Genomic DNA, 22269 nt, shown 5'->3' with positions numbered 1-22269 from the left:
AAGCTGTCTTTGTGCTTTTACCACAGATAAAATACAAGGAGAACTACATGAGCCAGCTGGGAATCTGGAAGTCCATTCCTGATCACCCTGAGCATTTCCGCCATCGAGCAGTCACTGATGCAGTCAGTGATGTGAGTCTTGAAATCTTCTATTTTTACATATAAATTAATATGTCCACATGACAACGAAATCAAACACTGCATAAAAACTGATTAAACACTTGACTAAATTTTAGCTCTTGTGTATGGATGTTTAAGTCATAAAGCTCATTGCTAAATAAGTGAGCTTCAACTCAGGAGACAGAAAAATATATTCAAATTTATAAACCGAATTTTTCTTCTAAATGTGTTACATCATAATACATGACTGGAAGTGATATATTTCATGTAAATGATAACCTATTTTTGAGCAACTGAAGAGACAACTTCATGACAATTAAGTAATTAAGACACATGACAATGCTCATTTAGAAAGAAATTTCAGCTCTTTATATGAAAATACAGCTGCTGAGCTAATGATATACTCTCTAGGCAAGTATGCCTGTTAAATTTGAATTGCTTTACTTGGTATTAAAATGAAAAATTCCATATGCAATACAGTACACCATAAAGTGAGCAGAAATCAGTATTTTTGGAAATGTCTCTTAAATAATTATTTCAATACTTTATTATTCTATATACCTTAGTGGTCAGACCTTCTATTTGTTCTACTTGTATCGATCCTAACCTACTGCTATTTGGAGATAGGTACTTAAAACTCTTTGGTGATATTCTTCTCCCAGGTAAAATATAAAGAAGATTTGACCTGGCTTAAAGGCATCGGTTGCTATGCCTTTGATACCCCTGACTTCACTCTGGCTGAAAAGAACAAGACTCTCTACAGCAAGGTATATATCAACTCAACGGTAACGGCCACATCCATGAAATGTACTCCAGTGCCCACGGAGAGAATTAGTACTGAGGAAACAGCTTCTCATATTTCCATCCCTATCTCCTTGCTTCTTGACCCTAAAGTTGGAGTATATACTACATTATTCACTCTCCTCAGGAATTATTTGAGTATTGGCCTCATTGACAATAGTAATCATTTATTTACATCACTCATTTGAATTTGATAAAAGGCCATCTCAGTACAATTCCTCATGGCTCTTCCAGAATTTCCTAATATGTCTCTGGGTGATTTGATATGGAAGCAAATAGAAAGTGAGATTATTTTAATCTACAAACTTGACGTGTGACTTGAAGCAAATAACTTTGTTTTTATGGCCTCATTTTCCTACTTACAAAATAAAGCAGTTGGATTAGCTTCCTTTGAGTTCTAAAATAGAAGTCAGCACACTTTTCTGAAAGGTTCCAGATAGTAAACACTTTACACTTTGTGGACCACATTCATTCTGTCACATATTCTTTGTTACAATCCCTTAGTACTATATAAAAAAGTTTTTTCTTAGTTCATGGGGCTATTTAAAAACAGGTAGTGATCTAGATGCTAGCATACCCCTGCTCTAAAATATTTTGATTATCTGATTCATTACTGGAAAACTACTTCTAATTAATGGACTAAAAACTGCCTTCGAGGGCTTCTTTGGTGGTGCAGTGGTTGGGAGTCCGCCTGCTGATGCAGGGGACACGGGTTCGTGCCCCGGTCTGGGAAGATCCCACATGCCACGGAGCAGCTGGGCCCGTGAGCCATGGCCGCTGAGCCTGCGTGTCCGGAGCCTGTGCTCCGCAACGGGAGAGGCCACAACTGAGAGGCCCACGTAAAGCAAAAAAAAAAAAAAAAAAAAAACTGCCTTCGAGTGCACATGGAAATACATTCAAAGTAAAATAATAATCACTATAAGTATTGAAACAAAGAAGAAACTGATTTGGATTTTTGTCCAATATGGAATATAGATCTATTTGACATCCATTCAATGAAAGTATGTATTTGGGGGCTAGTTTTTAAGACATTGAGGCGGGTATACCCTTCATTGCCTTGGGAGCCAGAGTGTGTTCAGTAATTACTTGTTATCTCTATGAATGAATTAATCACAATTGTATACAATAAATGGCATGTCTCATTCTTAAGATAATCACAGCATGCTATCAAGTAACCATGTTCTATTTTCTCTAGTATAAGTATAAAGAGGTATTTGAAAGGACGAAGTCAGATTTCAAGTATGTTGCTGATTGTCCAATCAATAGGCATTTCAAGTTCGCAACTCAATTGATGAATGAGGTATGTATGACCTGATCCAGTTGAGCCTATTAGCATCCCTTAAGTCTATAAATGACGTTTGATTAAAACCCAATACCTAAAATGACAGGAAAGCCATTTTAGTGTTGATTCAAGATTACGCATTGGGAAGGCTCTTATAATATCACTATCTGATGAGCTCTGCCAAAAGCATGAATAAGAACAAAGGAAAGGGCTGTCCAGAGTGGAGTGAGGTCCCCACAGCCAGCACAGCCTCTGCTCACACTAGCACAGGGCAGCACAGCCCTTTGGGTGACGAGAGCAAAGAGGTAAAGGATTTTGTTGACTCTCAGCTGAACTCCCTTCAACAGGGAGTGTATGGGATTCTGTGTAGAGTTGGAAGACCCAGAAGTTCAAAGTTAACTTAGTATCCCTTACCAAGGCACAGAAATGGCAGCCCTAAGGGAGTAGTTGTGATTCACGCCTTCAAATGTATTGCCATTGTGACTCATACACTGGTGCAGAGAAGTGTCCATTTGCACTCAGAATATTCCTTTACCTTCTACCCAGTTTTACCTGGAACTGTCTTTGCAATAGTTTAAGGTAAATTTAGCTTAAAATGATGAAAGAAGCAAGCTATGAATTACTGTATGTATGGATGGTTTTTACATTTAATTTCCTATCTTTGTATTTTCCACAGATTTACATAAATTCAAAAACAATGTTAGAAAAATAGTAAAATGTGTCAGAAAGTGAAAATGTAGCCAATGGTATATTTATTTCAATATATAACTTTTTTGTTGTTTATAAATTTGATTTAGTTTATTTTCAGTAGATTTCCAGGTGGGATGACTCTGAAGAATTACTGTTGGTAGCTTCCTAGGAAGACAGTCTTGATATATTTTGTTTCTATTTTTCTAATTCACGAAGGATTTCCAGGTCTCTTTTATAATCAAATAAATTAACTAGCATATTAGAATGTGTCCATGAATATACCTTTTGACTCTCACAGCCTAAAGTAGTAAACCTGTAGCTTGTCAGTGCCTTATTTTAAATACAATGTAAGATGTCATAAAACTTAACATTGCTAATGACGTCATATGTAAAGATGGAACATTTTTAGGTACAAGGTACTTCAATTTTGATGTTATAACTAATCTAGTCCAAGCCCCAGCCTTCTCCAGGCCATCTTCCTTTGCTTAATTCTGTTCACCTCCCTATTTTCATTACCCTGGATGCTTTGGGAACCCACCTCTAGAAAGGACATTTTTTCTGGCTCTCTGAAGTATCTTGGGACATTTGTGTATAGCCTTGAAGTTGTACTCTTGCTATAATTTGATATGATGTTTGAGCAGAAAAAATACAGAGCTGATTATGAGCAGCGGAAAGATAAATACCACCTGGTAGTCGATGAGCCTAGACATCTGCTGGCTAAGATCGCAGGCGACCAGATCAGTCAGGTACTGTGATGGGGCCGCCTGGACGGCCAAGCAGTACTGTGCTCCAAGTTTCTCATGAGATGTCGTCCCGTCTGCTGCAAGGATGTCATAGGTTCTGCCTATGATATTGGGATGTTCTGTTCCAAATTATCTGTCTAGCCACCCAAAGAGCCCACGAGCTCTTTGAGTGTGCCAGTCCATGCTCTGTGTTCTCACGTGTGCTGTGGTGAACATGAGATGCACAGCTGGATCCTCACACCCTTCATCCTTCAGGAGGGCCTGTGTGTAAACTGCAGTTGTAAGGTGCGAATTAAGGTGCAAACGCAGAAACAAAGAAACAAATTAATGGAAGGAAAGAAGACAGAACTTCTTACTGTGTTTTTCTATTTCAGTGATGTCACCTTTTCTATAAGGCAGTTTTGGTGGGACTGGCTCTATTATTCCCCATTCACAAGGGCTGTGGATGGTCAACTGCAAATATCACATCACCCTGCTTGGCATTTTAATGCATTTGCTTGTCTTCACCCACACATACACGTGAGAACACAAAGTGTGTGTGCCTACATCTCTTCACTCAGAGGTGATCAGGATATAGAGCTATGTTCTTTTCTGTCTTCACAAGTCTCTTTTGTGCTTCACTGCTCTTTGCATGAACAGAGAAAATATAAATCTAGTGCCAAGATGCTTCTGAAACAAGGATGTAATGAAATTCTGCGTCCAGATATGTTGACTGCCCTCTACAACACATACATATGGAGCCAGGTAATGTCTGATGTGATGCGAAGAAGAGATTTAGAAGCCTTGGGGGCATTCATTTCTATGCTTTCCCTGATTTCCTTCCCTGGCCTCCTGACCAAGCTGGTTTCACATGACAAAGCTGCATAAATATTCACTCCCTGTAAATGAACTCTGGATGTGGCCAAGTGTGGTGCTGTAGCAGCCAACTTTCGTACGTCTTCTGACACTTTTGGAATTCCAAGTAATATTAACTGAGACTATTTCAAAGTTTTTCAAACTTTTCCAAATTGGTATAACTTTATGTTTTTCAATATTTGCCCCAAAGAAGTAGATTTCTTAGAGATTGAGGATCTTAAGTAAATTTGACAGTATTTAGAAGATGTGAATATTTGATGTTTTCATCTAATGTATCCATTGCTCAATAATGACTACGCTGTACCATTTTGGAGAGATGAGGATGACAGCGCAGCTCTTTGAATATTGTGCATATTCATGGCCCCTCTTGAGTTTGATGCTGAATTTGCTAGGTTATTTCCAGCACATCTGTCCTCACACACCCTTGTTAACAGCACTGCTGATCACCTTGCCTTCCTACAAGGTCAACTGAAGCACACACCACCACCTTCCTGTCATACGTTGGAAGGTAAATTTGAAGCAGGAAAAGACAGTGATAATTGCTTAACTACCAGATACGATGTTAATAAAAGGCCATTGTTCCTACACGCAAAGAAAGTTTTTAATCAGTCTTTTGTATTAGCAACTTGTTTTATCACTTTAGTTTGACATCAGATCAACACATGAAATGAGGAGGATGAGGTCTTCCTATGAACATTCTGTTTGCCTGAACTTTTACCTTGGTCCCGATATGATCATTAGATAGTTGTGCATGGAATTTTGCTGTGCTCTCTGTGTCTATACTGCTTGAAACCGCTTATGTGCATGAAAAAAAAATCATGACTTGAAAATTTCAAAAATGAATGTCTTTAAAAATAACTATTTCAAACTGTATGTATTCATTTTTTTTATCTGTTTCATCTTTGATATGGAAACATACTTAAGAGATCATATATATTCGATGTAGCATATTGTGAGCGAATCATTACTTGCCAGAGTCCAGAGAACATGGGTCTAGTCCTGGCTCTGAGATTCACTCTATATTTGCCCTTAGCTCATACTCTTAACCTCTCTGGGCCTCAGTTTCCACGTGGATAAAATATATGGAAAATATTTATTATTATTATTATTTGCTCACTCTATTACACTATTGCTATCAAATACAGATTTATATAAACATTTCCAGTTAAGAAAGCATGACATCATCCCGCACACCTATGGCTTATATAACAATCCTACTCTTTGCCGTGGGACTCTCTTAAGAGGAAAACTAGAGTCCCTGAAAGCCCTCTCTCCTACTTCAAGTTAACTTGTTCTTCTCTACAATTTAGATCAACTACAGGAAAAATTATGAAAAAACAAAGGACAAGTTTACCTCAGTTGTGGATACTCCAGAACACCTACGTACTACAAAAGTCAACAAACAAATTAGTGATGTAAGTACAAGAAACCCTGAATGGATTTTTGGCCTTGGAGGGGAGCCCTTGCAAATGTGGAGGGGCATTTTAGATGGTCACAATGTTTGGAAAAGTGTTTTTTGGGATGCATTAGGTCTTTGTTGCTGCGCCCGGGCTTTCTCTAGTTGCAGTGAGTGGGGGCTACTCTTCGTTATGGTGCACGGGCTTCTCACTGCGGTGGCTTTTCTTGTGTGGAGCATGGGCTCTAGGTGCGCGGGCTTCAGCAGTTGCAGCACACGGGCTCAGTAGTTGTGGCGCGCGGGCTTGTGGGATCTTCCTGGACCAGGGATCGAACCTGTGTCCCCTGCATTTGCAGGCAGATTGTTAACCACTGCCCCACCAGGAAAGTCCCTGTTTGGAAGATTCTACTGCCATTTAGAGGGAGGGAGGCAGGGACAATAAGTGTCCTACTATGCTCAGGACTCTTCTTTTACAGTAAAGAATTGTTCCAACCAAATTGGCAGACACCCCATTGTAGAGGCACTGGAGCCTTAGCAGAAAGCATGAAAGCACCTGTTGAGTTTATGGAATTCTCTTTCCTTTATATACACTCAATGACAAGAACAACCATGTTGCCTTTCTATGTTTACATTATGTTACAATGTCAATTGAGATACATAAAGTTGTCTCTTTCTGCCTTTTCATCTCCTTCAGATACTGTATAAGTTGGAATACAACAAGGCCAGACCCAGAGGCTACACCACAATCCATGACACACCCATGTTGCTGCATGTCCAGAAGGTCAAAGATGAAGTCAGTGATGTAAGTTACCAGGACGGCTTTGCAGCCCCTCTCACTCTGGCCTCTTTGTAACGTGATATAACAAGCCCAGGTCCACTTATCTATTCCTGTGTAACAAGCACTCTGAATGTAGTGGTCCGAGACAGCAGTCATGCTTTCTTGGCTCACAGTTCTGTGAGCTGAGTGGGCAGTTGAGCGGATGCTCTACCCCACACGCTGCAGCTCAGGCAGGAAGGCTCACTCCCAGAGCTGGCGCCCGATCACGGCTGGGCTGGGAGCTCAGCCACTGTATAGACAGGAGCCCCTGTACGTGGCCTTTCCGTGTGGTTTGGCCATCTCACGGCAGAGTGGATGGGTTCTAAGAGGCTGGAGTAGAAGCTTCCAGACCAGTCTGAAAAACGCAGTGTGCCATAGACTCTATTAATACTCTATAAGTTTTGTCTTGGCTAAGAGGAAAAGGTAGCCATCAAATTCTAATACTCTGAATTAGAGAAGAAATTATATTCATATATTTTCATATATATAGCTAGATTTTATGGTGGAAAACTATCATAATATTGGTTAAAAAACAGATTAAATATTTTAATGGCTATATGGGCACCATAAAGAATAATGAAGGCAACTATGGAGTCCCTCCCCCAAAGCCTTGACTGAGGCTGGTGCTCAGGAATTCTTTGGTAGCTAAACAAATGGGTTCACACTATTGACTCTAAGTTGCCAAGAAAAATGCTAAATACATCAGTGCACTGTTTATGAAGGCAGAAATGTATAAATCATTTTAAAAATTTTAAAATATTTTTTATGTTAAAATAAATTTTGACACTTCGAACATGAACATCGGGTATTCATAAATATCTATAAGGTAGATCCCTTATGTGGAGCAGCCCATTCCCTCTCAGTGTAGAAAAATGAAGCAATTCTATATCCATTTCCCTAAATTTCTGATTGTAACAATAACCTGAGATGTTGATGAAAAATATGAATTTCCAAGTCAGTCCCCTAAAGCTACTGATTTACTATATCTATGGTGAAGCACAGAAAATTGTGATTCTTATGATCAGGCAAGTTTAGTAAGCGCTACTATGGCTTCCGTAGAACAGTTTTACTCAGTCACAGTAAGACCTAAGATCCTTCTGCAATAACTAGTGCAAAGTCCCAGATGGAGTCCCAGGGCCCTGAAATTTAAAAGGAGCAAAAGTGGGTGAAGCTAGAAATTCCAGGCTAGACATGAAAAAATGACCAGTTGGGCTCAAAGAGGCTAAGCCTTCCCTTGTTTCCCCCTCCGAGTCAAACCCACGCATGCCCAAGCTTACCAGCGATGGCCCTGGCAATGACAGTAGTGATGACAGCATTCATCCATCAGTTCATTCATTCATCAAATATTTATTGGGTTCCTAAGTGCCTGATGCTAGGAATGAGGTGATGAATGATACACAATCTTTGCCCTCAAGGGATTCAGCTCAATGGAAAGAATAGACAGATAAATAATTATAACACGACATGATAGCAGCTACAACTGTAGGGGCATGGAAGGAGGGCAAGCCTGATCCCATCTGGGTGAGCCAATGGGGGAAGGCTTCTCTTCCATCGACAGTTTTCAAGATGTTCTGAACTCAGGAGTTTCTGATTTGGGGACAGGAAAACACACATAAATAGCTGTCCAGCTGCCCCTTTCAGCACAAGCTCAGAGGACATAAATTCTATGGTGACACTGGTGAACATACACAATGTGTCCTGGGGAGTTGGTTTTAAGATCTGAGACAGGATGGTGCGTGTCACATAGCTGCATGGCTGCATCCCTTCTTCACAACAGACTGATTCAGTCTTAAGGAGTATCTTATACTATATTATGGTTTTAATTTCTTGTTGTTTAAGATACTTGTGGGCTGCTATAAAAAAAAAATTGACCTGTGTTTCCTCCCACAGCTGAAATACAAAGAAGTTTACCAGAGAACTAAGTCCAACTGTACCATTGAGCCTGATGCTGTTCATATCAAAGCAGCCAAGGATGCCTACAAAGTCAACACCAATGTAAGTTCCAGAAACGTCCCCAAGCCTAATAGGGGTTCATCAGCTTCTGTAGGGCACATGGCCTCTTTTGACACCTTTTCAGGTGATTGAGCTCTAGTGAGTCCAGATCAAGGGCTGGGCCCCAGAGCATGAGTGATAACACTGACCTCTAAATGCTGCCCATGGTTCTCACAAAGGAGAGTGGGGAAGAGCAAGGACGGCCCATGGATGTTATACCCCCTCAGCCTCCATGTTAGGATGCTGGAAAATGGGGGATTTAATTCTGAAATGAAGGTTACATTTTCGACAGTGTCTCCGGTCTCCATGTTCTTCTCCTGCCACAAACTCTAGAGCCTACTTCTCCTGAAAAAAAAAAAGAGAACACTTGAGCTGCTTGGTGCTGTCAGGAGTTGGCCTAGACCCTCCTCCTGTTCACATCTCCCTGCGCTGACTCATTTCTTTGTGATGGGGCATCTTAAAGCCTCAACCACAGAAACATTGTGTATTTAAATGAGTATCGACTTCTTAAAAATATATAAATGGTTATATAATGAAGTATTATAAAACCCAACTAGTGCCTACTCGTGCTACAGAGAACTTATATTTATTAGGGCCAGCAAACTGAAATGCCTTTGGGGACTGGCAGGTAGCATACAGGTGTCCTGAGGATGGACAGAGGGATGGGTAGCAGGATTGATGTGGGACAAAGCAAATGCAGTAAAATGTACGTTGTAGAATCTAGGTGCTGGGTGTATGGGTATTCTCTGTAAGATTCATGCAACTCCTCATGCATTTGAAAAATTTCACAATAGAATGGGGAAAAGTTGGATCAATTTTTAACTTATAAAACATGTTTATCTTATTGTATACCAATTATACCTTGACCAAAAAAAGGAGAAAGAAAAAGAGTGAGGAAAGAAATGTGCCTGATGATGAGGGCTCTTCCCAAGGACACTCACTTCTGTGCCTCAGGTTCAGCCCAAGGCAGCCAGTTTCTCCAGCTCAGATGCAAGTCTAGCAAGTCCCCAGGCACCTTTGATGCCTGGCTGCCCAGGTTTGAAACCCAGCTCCACTGTTCACTAGCTGTCTCACCTGGACAGCTTACTTAGCCCTTCTAGGCAGTTCCTCAGCTGCTGATTTCATACAGTTGTGGTAAAGAGTAAATGAGTTAATATATATATATAAAGCACTTTGAAAACTGCCTGGAATGAAATAAATACTGCAAGTGTTTAATACTTTTTTAAAAAGTCTGAATTTAGTTACAAATTAAAAGTACTTGACTCTGAAGATGATTAGACTGCACTGGCAGGGTGAGTTTGAAGAATTGTTTCGCCAGGAGCCTTTAAAAATTGTAGCCCCTATTCTGAGGCCAAAGGGCCCCACAAGAGGACAACTTGAGTGGCCAACTAGTTGCATCCATGGTACAGAAATTTTAATTGGGGCTCTCTCTTGCATAAAGAACCATGTCTTGTTATATGTTAAAATGCAAGATGAGTCCCTCTGTGCCACGTGTGCGGTTGTGAATTCAGGCCACTGAATGAAGTGACTTGTTTTTGTCTTGTTAAAAACAGCTTGATTACAAGAAGCAGTATGAAGCCAACAAAGCCCACTGGAGGTGGACCCCTGACCGACCGGACTTCATCCAGGCCGCCAAGTCATCCCTACAGCAAAGCGATGTGAGATAAGAGAGGCAGTCAGAACTGCATGACATACCTGAGACAGAAAAATTAATCTTTATTCATAATAACCACCGTCACAGGTGTTAACCCTAGCTCATTTGAGATCCAAGAAGGACAAGAAGGGGGGTTGTAAGGTGTGGAAGGCAAGCTCAGGAAGCAGGCCTGGCCACAGAGCCTGGTCTCCCATGGCTGGGCCCAAACACTAATGGCTCAGAGTCCTGAGGGGGGCGGGGGAGAACCAGGAGGGCTTTATCCTGGCCTTGGGGCTGGAAAGGAGGAGCCCAGCTTGCAGTGGGCCCAGCAGGAAGCCCCTGTCCCCATCCTGGTAGCAAATCCCCATAGTGCCCTTAAGAAGAGGACTCCCTACAAATTCAACCAAATACCAGCTTCCTCCTGTGCCTGTCACCCTTTCCCATCTTCCTCTGTCTTTCTTCTGTTACAGTTTGAATACAAGCTGGACCGGGAGTTCCTCAAAGGTTGCAAGCTTTCTGTCACTGATGATAAAGACATGGTGCTGGCCCTGAAGAATTCTATAATAGAAAGTGATGTAAGTATTCAGTCCCTTCCAAGAGGCCTAAGCTCACTCAGGGCTGTCTTCTGCAGCCCAGTGCCCAGGGGCCTGCAGCGTAGAGGAGGCTGCTGCCCACGTCGACACCAGTGACTTGGCAGAGCAGAACGGCAGCAGTGGGAAGCTGTTACAGCCAGGTGGCCACTCCTGATCTATACCGCACCTCAAGATAATCCACACACCGCAGTGGGGTCTCTGAAGGCCTGGTTGGACTCTATAAGGAAACGTATTCATTTCTGTGGGGTCATACACTTCCTATGCGTCCTGTGTTTCCTCATCTGGAAAGGAGGAATAATAATGCCTCCCAGGGTTTGTGGGAGGGTCCAATGACATATTTAAAAGTGCTGTGAACTAAGGCTGTATGTATAAAGATTCATCGTAAGATTCATTCTGATTGTTATTAAAGCCTCAGCTTACATGAGATAAAATCCTTTTTTGATATTTCCCAAGATTTCCAAACATGAGATCTTTTACTGAGTTTAATGATTCTACTCCGTCAATGATGCTATTCTCCCAGCTCTATTTAGTAACTTGGGAGCTTCATAAAAATATGCAGGAGAGTCAGAGGAGCTGAAGAAATGCTTTTTTCACCCCTGCAGCTGAAATACAAACAGAAACATGTCAAGGAAAGAGGAACCTACCATGTCGTGCCTGATACACCTCAGATCCTCCTGGCAAAGACAGTCAGCAATCTGGTGTCCGAGGTAACCCTCCAGCAGCCCATAGGCTTGCCTTGCATCTTGGGCTGATGCCCCGGGCAGGCATTTAAACAAGCTCTCTGTGCTTTCCCTCAGAACAAGTACAAGCAGCATGTGAAGAAGCACTTGGCTCAGGGCTCATACACAACACTGCCGGAGACCCGGGACACCATTCATGTCAAGGAAGTGACCAGGAACGTCAGTGATGTAAGTGACCAGCCCCAGGACTCTTGGCAGCAGCAATGGCACTTTACCTTAGAATCCAGCAAAAGACTGTAAGCCGCATTTTTGCTTACAGTTTCCTTTACGTTACTTCACTCTTACCATCAGTACCTATATGTGAATTTTGAACGCTGGTTTAAAAGACAACTCAATATTTATTGGCTTTCCAACTACGGCAACTGTGGCAGATGTGGGTTTGGCCATAGGATGTATTGTCTAGCAATATAAGACGTCACTAACCTAGTGGTAATAAAGGGAGGGCAAAAAACAAAAAAACAAAAAAAATAAATAAAGGGAGGGAGCATTGATGGTAAAGATCAGCCTCTCCCATCATCTCCCCTCTCCTTAAACTGCTGAACAATTTTAGAGAAGTAAAGTCACCTCTTTGTATCTCAGTAATCTCTGCCCACTACATCCTTACGGATAATGCTTTAATAATCATGGTATTGTACTTTATGAGCCCTGTGTGGTTCCATTTATTTTAAAAAGGTAGAAATGGTAAATGAAAGAGTTTAATTTGCTTGTCATCAGTTCTCCAAAGATTGGTGTGTGGTTCAATGACAGGTTCCAGGACAGAAATGACAGGGAAGAACTAGAATATGTATCAGAGACCCCAGTTCCAAAATGACACCAAAATGGAGAGCCACGGATTTTCCTCGAGATCTTCTCATAGCTCTTCAAGTAAAACAATTCTGTTCCCAGCTTCCTCTGCTCACATAAGTAATTCTGGCTCTTTTTAGACAAATTACAAGAAGAAGTTTGTCAAGGAGAAAGGAAAATCCAACTACTCCATCATGCTGGAGCCCCCAGAGGTGAAACATGCGATGGAGGTGGCCAAGAAGCAGAGTAATGTAAGTTTCTCCTCTCACTCTCAGGGGGCCACTTGAGCTGGTGGATCCCACATTGGTATATGCTGGGCTGGGTCCAGTGAGTGGTCACCCTAATTTCTATATCTGGTGGTCTAACAAATACGGTAGTGGGGTTGATTTGGTTTTAATAAAAGCTTCCTTTCAGAAAGATGGCTTATCTCTCAAGTGAGCAAATGTTTTCTTTTTCCAAATAAAGGTCGCTTACAAAAAAGATGCTAAAGAAAACCTGCATTACACAACAGTGGCCGATCGACCAGACATCAAGAAGGCCACGCAGGCAGCCAAACAGGCCAGCGAGGTAAGGGTGTGTTTAGAAGGTACCCAGTCCCAAGTGGTCACTGCAAACAAGTAGTTGGTGGTCACTGGCCACCTAGAATGTGTTGCCCATACTGGTTTTCTTTGCTGCAGGTGGAGTACAGAGCCAAGCACCGCAAGGAAGGCAGCCACGGGCTAAGCATGCTTGGTCGCCCAGACATTGAAATGGCCAAGAAGGCAGCCAAGCTGAGCAGCCAGGTAACACAGATGGGCAAGCAGCAGCTCTGATGTGAGGAGATGTTTAAAGACCTTGCAGGAAAAGTGATTCCCAGAATGAAAGTGCAGTATTAGCAACCAGAGAGATACTGCAGCCCTCCAGAGCTTTGAAAATTATATCACGAAAAGCTTTGAAAAGTTATATCAGATGCAGTCACTTTTATTTTTTCATTCAGCAAACATATTGAATGCCTGGGCTAGAAACTAGAGGCAGTAGATGTCCTCAGACTATATGTCTATGGCTAAATAATTACAGTTTGGGGTTGTAAGTGTTTGATCGAAGTATGTACAGGGAGCTGAGGGGGAATGCCTAATTCTAGCAGATTTCATATTATTGAGTAGTTGGACTTAGAAATGTGTCCAAACTTGATTGCCCCATTACCTAATTTCCCTTGTGAGACCAATTATCTAGAATACTCCTGAGTTATGACAGGTTTTCAGACTTTAGATCAGAGACCCCATGATCAACCACCAGATCTTTCAGAGAGCAAGTTTTAGTCTCAAAAGACGAGCTCAGGAATATCTTATCTATTCTCCAATTCAGAGATCCTACCTTCTTTTCATTGTCTGTTTTCTCAAGTATTTGTTTGAAGAAATACGTTTCGGATACCTATAGTGGTTGTATGTATGACTTTCAGCAATGCCAAACGTGGGATCCCAATCTTTTGGAAGATACAAGTAACATCAAGTGACAAAACAGGAGGGAATTATGAGGAGACAAAAAGTTCAGATGACTGATGACAAGCAAATACTATTTTTTAAAAGTTTTTGAATTTAAAACTCCTATATGGTATTTTTATTAGAAGTTAATGGAATTGTATAAGTACTCGAAACCAAGATATGAAATCACCAGCAAGAAACAGTGGAATCTCTAAGAATAATGAAATTAACACGAACTTTTCAGTGTAAAAATTTTTAATATGTTTTTAAATCTCCAAGGTCATACCACTAGCAAGTTAAAAAGAAGTTGAAATTTTGAAGACTTTGCTGGTTTTACAAATAGAGAAGCCTGTATTTCTTTCTTTCTTTTTTTTTTTTTTGAGGTACGCAGGCCTCTCACTGTTGTGGCCTCTCCTGTTGCGGAGCACAGGCTCCGGACGCGCAGGCTCAGCGGCCATGGCTCATGGGCCCAGCCGATCCACAGCATGTGGGATCTTCCCGGACTGGGGCACGAACCTGCGTCCCCTGCATTGGCAGGCGGACTCTCAACCACTGCGCCACCAGGGAAGCCCAAGAGAGTCCTGTATTTCTAACCCCAAGTGAATCCTATGATGTGGAGAATGAGTCCCAACCAGATCGTTTATGAGCCCCCTTTCCTGGGTTTACTTCCCGGGAAAGGCTTGCCTCAGGATTGACAGCTTCATGGTGTGGCCCCTGGTCCAAGGAGACTTCCCCTCTGTGTGGGCCCTCCCCGTTCTGACTTTGCTGTCTTGCTGGTACTCTAGGCGGAATACGTCAAAGGCCAAAGGAGAGGGTACGGGCATGGCGCGGCATCTTATGACACCCCTATGATGAGGCAGCTTAAGAAAACTAATGTGCTCATCAGTGATGTAAGACTGGCATCAGTGATCCCATATATCTGTCTTCCTCTTTCTCTCACCTATCTTCTTAGCCTTGGTCAGGGGACTGACCAAGTCGCGCTCTTTTCTGTTGGTTTTGTGTTGGAACGTGTAGAATGCCGTGGAAATTTGTCAAAGGATATACTTTTGCACACATCTGTCTTTTCCTGCATGAAACTTTCCCTCTGGAACATGCCTTTGGAATAGGAAGGTAGAGTAGATTTGGAGATGGCCTCCTAACTTCTTTAGGCTGCTGACACCAATCAAAAGATGAAAACAGACTGAGAATCTCATCTGCAACCACACAAAGAAAGCCTCTGCTGATTACCATTGCTGGTGTTTAATACATTTAAGACTGGCATTTAATACAGCCTCTCAGTTCAGACATACTCTGAATCAACAGTATAAACTTCTCAAAATGTTTTCACTCATAGCTTTCACCCTGTTTTACAGTCTCAGTGGCAAGAAATGTTCTCATTCTTGGACCTGCTCTTCAGTCTTTAGAAGCTCCAGTATACAGTTCAAGTCCCTGAAAAGGAGAACAACTGGATGTTAGATCTTTAAATTTAATTGAACTTTGAAAGAATAATTGATCGGAAACCATTTTCTCACACTATCTGAGCCCTTTGGGGTAATGGACACTGGTATTGCCATTTGCTGATACACGGCATTGCATGGTTGCCTCTCACTTCCCTGGTAAACAAGAAAAAGAAGGCTTTTCCATTCCATGTGCCGTGTGAATGTGGTTTTACTGTACTTCCTGCCTAATCCCACACCTTTCTAAGAATTCTTGGAGTCCTGAATCTGATGTGTGTCCTTACCATGCAAAATATAGTAGTTCTTAAGGTCGAACGTGTCGGCTCAGATTCCCAGCAGTTGTGCTCACCTGCACTTGCTTGGGGCCTTCTTGTGGAAAGAGGAGGCACAACTTTTTTTTTTTTTTAATTAAAAAGTTAGAAATTTAAATCTACTTAAAATTAACAGAAAAGAACTGAAGTGAGACCAGTAGAAAGCTGCTCTTCAAATATTTTCTCAGAAATGAGTTATTTTCTAAAAGATGGAGGATTTTCAGCATTCTTCTAAAAGAAATGGATTTTATTCTCATCAGAGATGGGCCTTTGCATCTTTCCTTCCCCAGTCTGACTCTGCACATCTAGTTTACTTTGCTTTTTCTGTGTTTCACTGCTCTTGGGATCAGCCTTAGTCTTATGGGTTTCTATATCCTTCGGAAGAGTTTTCTCCTGGTTCAGACAACTCACCACCTCTGACTTTCCTTAGCAGGCTTTGCATTTCTTTGTTTGGGGAGTGAACTTCCTTTCAGAGAAGAGCCATTGTAGCATTTATTCACATTGTGTTTTTCTGTTATGTTTTCTGCTTCCTCCATTGTGTGTCTGGCTCTGTGTGCCTGCATCATGCTGTACTGTTCTGCATGCTTATTTTGTCTACACATTTCCACTGGAGATTTATTCAAAATAAATGGGTCTCAGCACTGTGAATGCTTTTTCTCTGATGTGGCAGATTTCATTGTTCTTAGCATTTGAGTGGTCTCTCCTCTTGTTCCTGTTGTGCTGGATGTGTAAATTGTGGGGAAGTAAAGTGATGAAGCATGAGGGGTACTGATTTTAAATGCCTACAGTGTGAAATATCTGGTGACCAGATCCTGGTGTGCTAACTTTGAATGAGCGAGTCTTTCATCTTACCAATAACAGAAACTCTAGGTGTCCCGGAGCATCAAATATTGCCCTTTTAGCTGGCTAACTTCTAGAAATAGCTCATTTTTCTTTATTCCTAGAGTGAGTAACTAGTAGAGTTCTACTTCTGGATTAATCCTAGTGACAAAGGCATCAGTCTGTTTTTAAATAAGGAAATGTTTCTGTCACTTTCAGTTTATTCTGTTGAATATCCCTATAAGTAAATCGTCATCTTTAGCTATTTTACCTAGGCATTATGACTGTCTCTTTCTTTCATCAATCAGATCACATTTATTGAGCAACTATTAGTGCCAGGCATTGCGCTTATTTTTTAAATTGAAGTTATTTTGTCCTTTGTGTATTCTTACTTTTATGTATCCTGTAAGTATATTTAACCTTATTTTTCTCATTATGCTAAAGTTATCTTACTTCTTTCCTTCTTCTAGCCTGAAATCATACCGAAACCATTAACCCCCAAATTCTGTGCTTCTTTTACTCGGAAGTTATGCCAATTTTTTTGCCAATTAAAAAAAACTTAAAATGATGTAGCCAAAGTACATAACAATAAATCTCCTGATTTAATAGATTCCTTACTTCTCACCCTTCTTGATCATTTATAAAGCCTCTTGGAACTCCTGGCAATAGACCTAAAGTGCTTTTGGTTTTGCTAGTTAAGAGGACCAAAATGCTCTGAATCAAATATATTAGATCACTTCTCTGAATTTAGCCTGAAGCCTTTTCCCATGCATTTTTATTCTGCATCAAAAAAAGGTGAATATCTTTCATACCTCTGGATAATATAAAAATGAGCAAAACAAATACTGCATCACTTAATCTTATTCTCAATTGCCTGTTGTCCCAACATAATCATTAATAGTGCTTTTACTCTTAAAAATGTCCTAATTTGGATAATAAATTATATGACCCCTTTATGTGTAGCACATACTCTTTTGCATTTACATTTCCTCCATTCCTCAGTCAGATTAATTGATGCTCAGGAATAATTTGGATTTTTGCATTTGCTGTTAGGTTAAATACCGAGAAAATTTCAACAAAGAGAAGGGCAAGACACCAAAATACAACCCAAAAGACAGCCAGCTCTTCAAAACCATGAAAGATGCTAATAATCTCACAAGTGAGGTATGTGTTTGTTTAACTGTGGTAAAATATATAATGTGAAATTTGCCATTTTAACTATTTTTAAATATGTAATTTGGTGGCATTAATTACATTCACAATGTTGTCCAACTACCACTATTATTTCCAAAACTTTTTCATCACCCCAAACACAAACTCTATAACTATTAAGCAATAACTCTCCATTTCCCCCTCCCACCAATCCCTGGTAACCTCTAATCTACTTTCTGTCCCTATGAATTTGCCTATTAGAGATTTCATGTAAGTGGAGTCATACAGTATTTGTCCTTTTTTTTGTCTGGCTTACTTCATTTACCATAATGTTTCCAAGGTTCATCCATGCTGTAGCATGTGTCAGAACTTCATTCTTTCTTATGGTTGAATAATAGTCCATTGTATGTTTACATCACACTGTGTTTATCCCTTTGTCTGTCGATGGACACTTGAATTGTTTCCACTTTCTGGCTGTTGTGAATGAGGTATGGTTTTTCACCACCATCCCCAGCACTTGTTTCAGGATGGGACATCTTATTGTGGTTTCCATTAATACCATTTTCCATTTCCTATTTATGTGATTTCCTTTTTTCCCTTACTGTTGTACAGGTTAAGTATAAGGCTGACTTGAAGAAACTTCACAAACCTGTGACTGACATGAAGGAATCTTTGATAATGAATCATGTCTTGAATACAAGCCAACTCGCCAGTTCTGTAAGCTCAATCATTTGCTCCAGAAACAGCTTGTTTCACCCATTTTCAACTAAATTCCTTCTCTGAGGTCACTTGCATCTCCTCTGCTACTGAGGCACTATATTTATTAGAAAGCTCTCCTGTTCTCTGAGTGCATTCTTCCAAATTACAACATTAATCTACCAGTTCTCCACTGACTATAACACCTCTCAGAATATAAAAATGCTTCTATTTTGGGGCTATTTAAACTTTTTTTCAATTAACCACTCCCTTTCCGCCTTCTAAAAACATAGACTTACCATTTGGAATAGTTTCTTTCACTTTTAACTTTGCACCTTAAAACCTACTTTGAATAAGCCATATAACCTAAGTGTTTACATCCTTGTATTAACTGACAATACTGAATGTGGATCTTCATCCTTTTAAAACATTTTCTTAACCTCCCTATGTAGTGTTTGCTAATTTTAATTTGGTCTTGGTACTGTTGCTGTGTAAATATCTAATGTAAAGAGGAAAAATAGGAATGCTGAGCAGCTTTGCCATCAATGTGCCTTTTTTGCCACCTTCCCCTCAGTACCAGTACAAGAAAAACTATGAGAAGAGTAAAGGCCACTACCACACAATACCCGACAATCTGGAGCAGCTTCATCTAAAAGAGGCCACAGAATTACAGAGTGTAGTAAGTTGACCAAGACTGACTTTTTTGCTGCACATTCTTCTACAATGTCAAAATTTTTCATGGATTCCACCCCTACCCCCCAAGGATGGTAGTTATAGTTGTAATAACCATTGCTTGAGAAAATACCCAAAGATATTAGGGGCTTTGAATTTAGCAACATGTTGAAACAAATGTTTATGTTATGAATGATAGCAGTGTCAACATACATTGGAGAAATAGTGCATAGACATGCAATATGTGTTATTCAGGTTACTGACAGGGACTGGTAGCATAAAGATTACATCACAAGGGAGACAGACCCCTTAGAAAATATTACTAAGGATGATAGGGAGCCTTTGGAGCAGGGGAGTGACATGCTCAGGTCACCACTGAAGTAGAGTCTCTGCGTGTGGAAGAAACTGCCAAATTTGTGAAATAATTAAGATTCTCAGAGGAAAGAACTTAGAGAAGGAGCTTGCTGTCACATGACCTTCTATATCACAAATTCAACACTATTTAGGTCCCCCATTGGGCATTAACCAAAAGGTCTAAATTACTAGAAATGCTCTCCTGTCATCTGTAAAGCAGCCCATGATCCCGGGCCTCTTTTATTTTATTTTATTTTATTTATTTTATTATTTTTTTGAAAATGTGTTTATTTTATTTAAAAATACCTACATCATCCCTTTCATATATATATATTTTACTTTTTATTTATTTTTTATTTTTTTAACATCTTTATTGGAGTATAATTGCTTTACAATGGTGTTAGTTTCTGCTTTATAACAGAGTGAGTCAGCTATATATACATATATCCCCATATCTCTTCCTTCTTGCTTCTCCCTCCCACCCTCCCTATCCCAGCCCTCTAGGTGGTCACAAAGCACCCAGCTGATCTCCCTGTGCTATGCGGCTGCTTCCCACTAGCTATCTGTTTTACATTTGGTAGTGTATATATGTCCATGACACTCTCTCACTTTGTCACAGCTTCCCTTTCCCCCTCTCCATATCCTCAAGTCCATTCTCTAGTAGGTCTGTGTCTTTATTCCCGTCTTGCACCTAGGTTCTTCTGACCATTTTTTTTTTCTTTTCTTTTCTTTTTCTTTTTTTCTTTTCTTTTTCTTTTCTTTTTTTCTTTTCTTTTCTTTATATGGAATCTAAAAGATTCCATATATATGTGTTAGCATACGGTATTTGTTTTTCTCTTTCTGACTTACTTCACTCTGTATGACAGTCTCTAGGTCCATCCACCTCACTACAAATAACTCAGTTTTGTTCCTTTTTATGGCCGAGTAATATTCCATTGTATATATGTGCCACATCTTCTTTATCCATTCATCTATTGACCGGGCCTCTATTTTAATGTGTTGTCACAAGCAATAGAGCTGAGATTGAGCTTTGCTATCAAGATGCTGTGTGAAACAGGCTTCTGTCTCTCTGTCTTTCAATGTCTCTGTGTAAATTAGGAATATCTATAGGCTCCCCCCATTCCTGGCCACATGTGATGAGGATAAGGAGATTGTATTTGTAAAATAGCCTTGGGGGTCTTTTTGAGAATGACAGGTTTGTTAGTAAGTCAGTCAACAACTAGTCAACTGGATTTCATTTTTAAACCAATCTATATTGGCAGCACTGAATATGTGACCAGTTATGACCTCAATTGAGTTATTGATATATAATTAAAGCTGTATGCATTATCTATTAAATCAAGACCCCAGGTCCCTCATAAAAGTTCTTATGAAAGAAAAACTGGAGATTTTTATCAGAAATATTGGCTGAGGCTCTGGCTAAAATGTTCACATCTACACACATCAAATCTTGGCCAACCTTATCTATGGACGGTTTCCCCAGGCACTTTCTTGCCTCAAAGCTTCTCTTAGCTGATTCTTCTGCAGTGATTCCTTTGTCTCCTTGAATTGAACACAAATCCTGACCATGCCTTGCAAACAGTAATAATGTTCTCCCACCGGGCCAAAACAAAAAGCTACTGGATCTGAATCACAACAGGAAACTGTTTTGAGTGGCAATGAGATACCACCCACTGGACATAATGTATCAATTAAAAATACTATTGCTAAACTGGTGTCTGTCTTCAAATTGGCCAGAGAAGACATATCTCATAAAGCTTTTCATGACTAGGTGAAATACAAAGAAAAGTATGAAAAGGAACGAGGAAAGCCCATGTTGGACTTTGAAACACCAACCTACATCACTGCCAAAGAGTCTCAGCAGATGCAGAGTGGGGTAAGTCCTGCACAAACCCACCACACAGCAAATACACCATCAAGCTGATGAAAACAAGCTCTACCCACAGAAGTATCCAGCCTGTTGTTATCACAAAGTTGTGGATGATGGGACTCTTTAAAATGTGATGACTAAAATCTTTTCCATCTCACAAATCCTGTGGTTCCATTATAAAAAGAAATGATATGAATAGTAAACATTTGTCATATGTTTTATTTCAACTATCCTTTTCATAGAACTAGAACATAGAAAACTGTTCCTAACATTTAAACAAATTATTTTGAACATAACATAAATTTTTCTTTGAATGAAAAGTTCTCTCTGTGCAGACCTACTGTTGGCTTTGAATTGCTCATCTCTTAATAGGAAGCCTCCAGTCCCAAAAAGGAAGACTTTTTTCTTTTAATCAGGATTTTTATCAAAATATCAAGTCAACATGACATATTTCCTATTTTAGAAATGTAAGCAGAGGCATCTAAAATAATTTTAATTTTTAAGCAATAATAGAGAAGAATGGATCTTATTTTGAATCTTAGAAAGTCTGTTTTCATTGGGAAACAGGCTTATTTTGGATTTCTTTTTGCCTCCCCTCCATGGGCATATCTCCAACCATAAAGATAAATGTTTTTTTAATAAAAGTAACATTTTGGGGAGCTTCCTGGTGTGTAGAATGCCAAATAATGAAAAATTTTGAAGGGTTTCAAACAATTGCTGAATCTGGGTAAAGCATCTATGGGAGTTCCTTGTACTATTCTTGATACTCTTCGATAAATGTAAAATTCTGTCAAAATTAAAAATGACAAAAATCAAGTTCCAACATCTATTCCAAGCCTCCCAGTAAGACAGCCTCATCCAGGGCTTGGAGAGGAGATGGGGGAGGTCATGGCTCTTCCTCTCAACAGTGAGCAAAGCCCGAGAACTTGTCTGTGCTATATTATTCACCTTATCTGTTCAGTGACTTAAAATAATAGTCATGATTATGAAAAAGGCCAAATTTGCATTTGGTGCCCTCAGGTTCCCCTTCCTCTGGGGTGTTTTTGGTTTTTTCC

At 40.2% G+C, this 22269-nt stretch overlaps 1 protein-coding gene across 1 annotated transcript in view; it reads left to right on the top strand.

Annotated features, from left to right (window-relative positions):
• NEB (nebulin) overlaps window positions 1–22269 on the top strand; it is a 264486-nt gene that overhangs the window by 217570 nt on the left and 24647 nt on the right. The window contains exons 127-144 of the mRNA XM_082630423.1: window positions 27–131; window positions 782–886; window positions 2116–2220; window positions 4275–4379; window positions 5801–5905; window positions 6581–6688; window positions 8594–8698; window positions 10249–10353; window positions 10799–10903; window positions 11524–11628; window positions 11719–11829; window positions 12585–12695; window positions 12910–13011; window positions 13122–13226; window positions 17524–17634; window positions 18235–18339; window positions 18893–18997; window positions 21116–21220. Coding sequence (XP_082486549.1) covers window positions 27–131; window positions 782–886; window positions 2116–2220; window positions 4275–4379; window positions 5801–5905; window positions 6581–6688; window positions 8594–8698; window positions 10249–10353; window positions 10799–10903; window positions 11524–11628; window positions 11719–11829; window positions 12585–12695; window positions 12910–13011; window positions 13122–13226; window positions 17524–17634; window positions 18235–18339; window positions 18893–18997; window positions 21116–21220 — 1908 coding nt within the window. The remainder of the gene's footprint in view (window positions 1–26; window positions 132–781; window positions 887–2115; window positions 2221–4274; window positions 4380–5800; window positions 5906–6580; window positions 6689–8593; window positions 8699–10248; window positions 10354–10798; window positions 10904–11523; window positions 11629–11718; window positions 11830–12584; window positions 12696–12909; window positions 13012–13121; window positions 13227–17523; window positions 17635–18234; window positions 18340–18892; window positions 18998–21115; window positions 21221–22269) is intronic.

The sequence above is a fragment of the Mesoplodon mirus genome, assembly GCF_964341445.2.
Source record: "Mesoplodon mirus genome assembly, chromosome: 8".
In the NCBI taxonomy this organism is placed as follows: Eukaryota; Metazoa; Chordata; class Mammalia; order Artiodactyla; family Ziphiidae; genus Mesoplodon; species Mesoplodon mirus.
The sequence above is the reverse complement of the archived record's forward strand: the minus strand, read 5'-3'. Positions and strand labels throughout refer to the sequence as shown.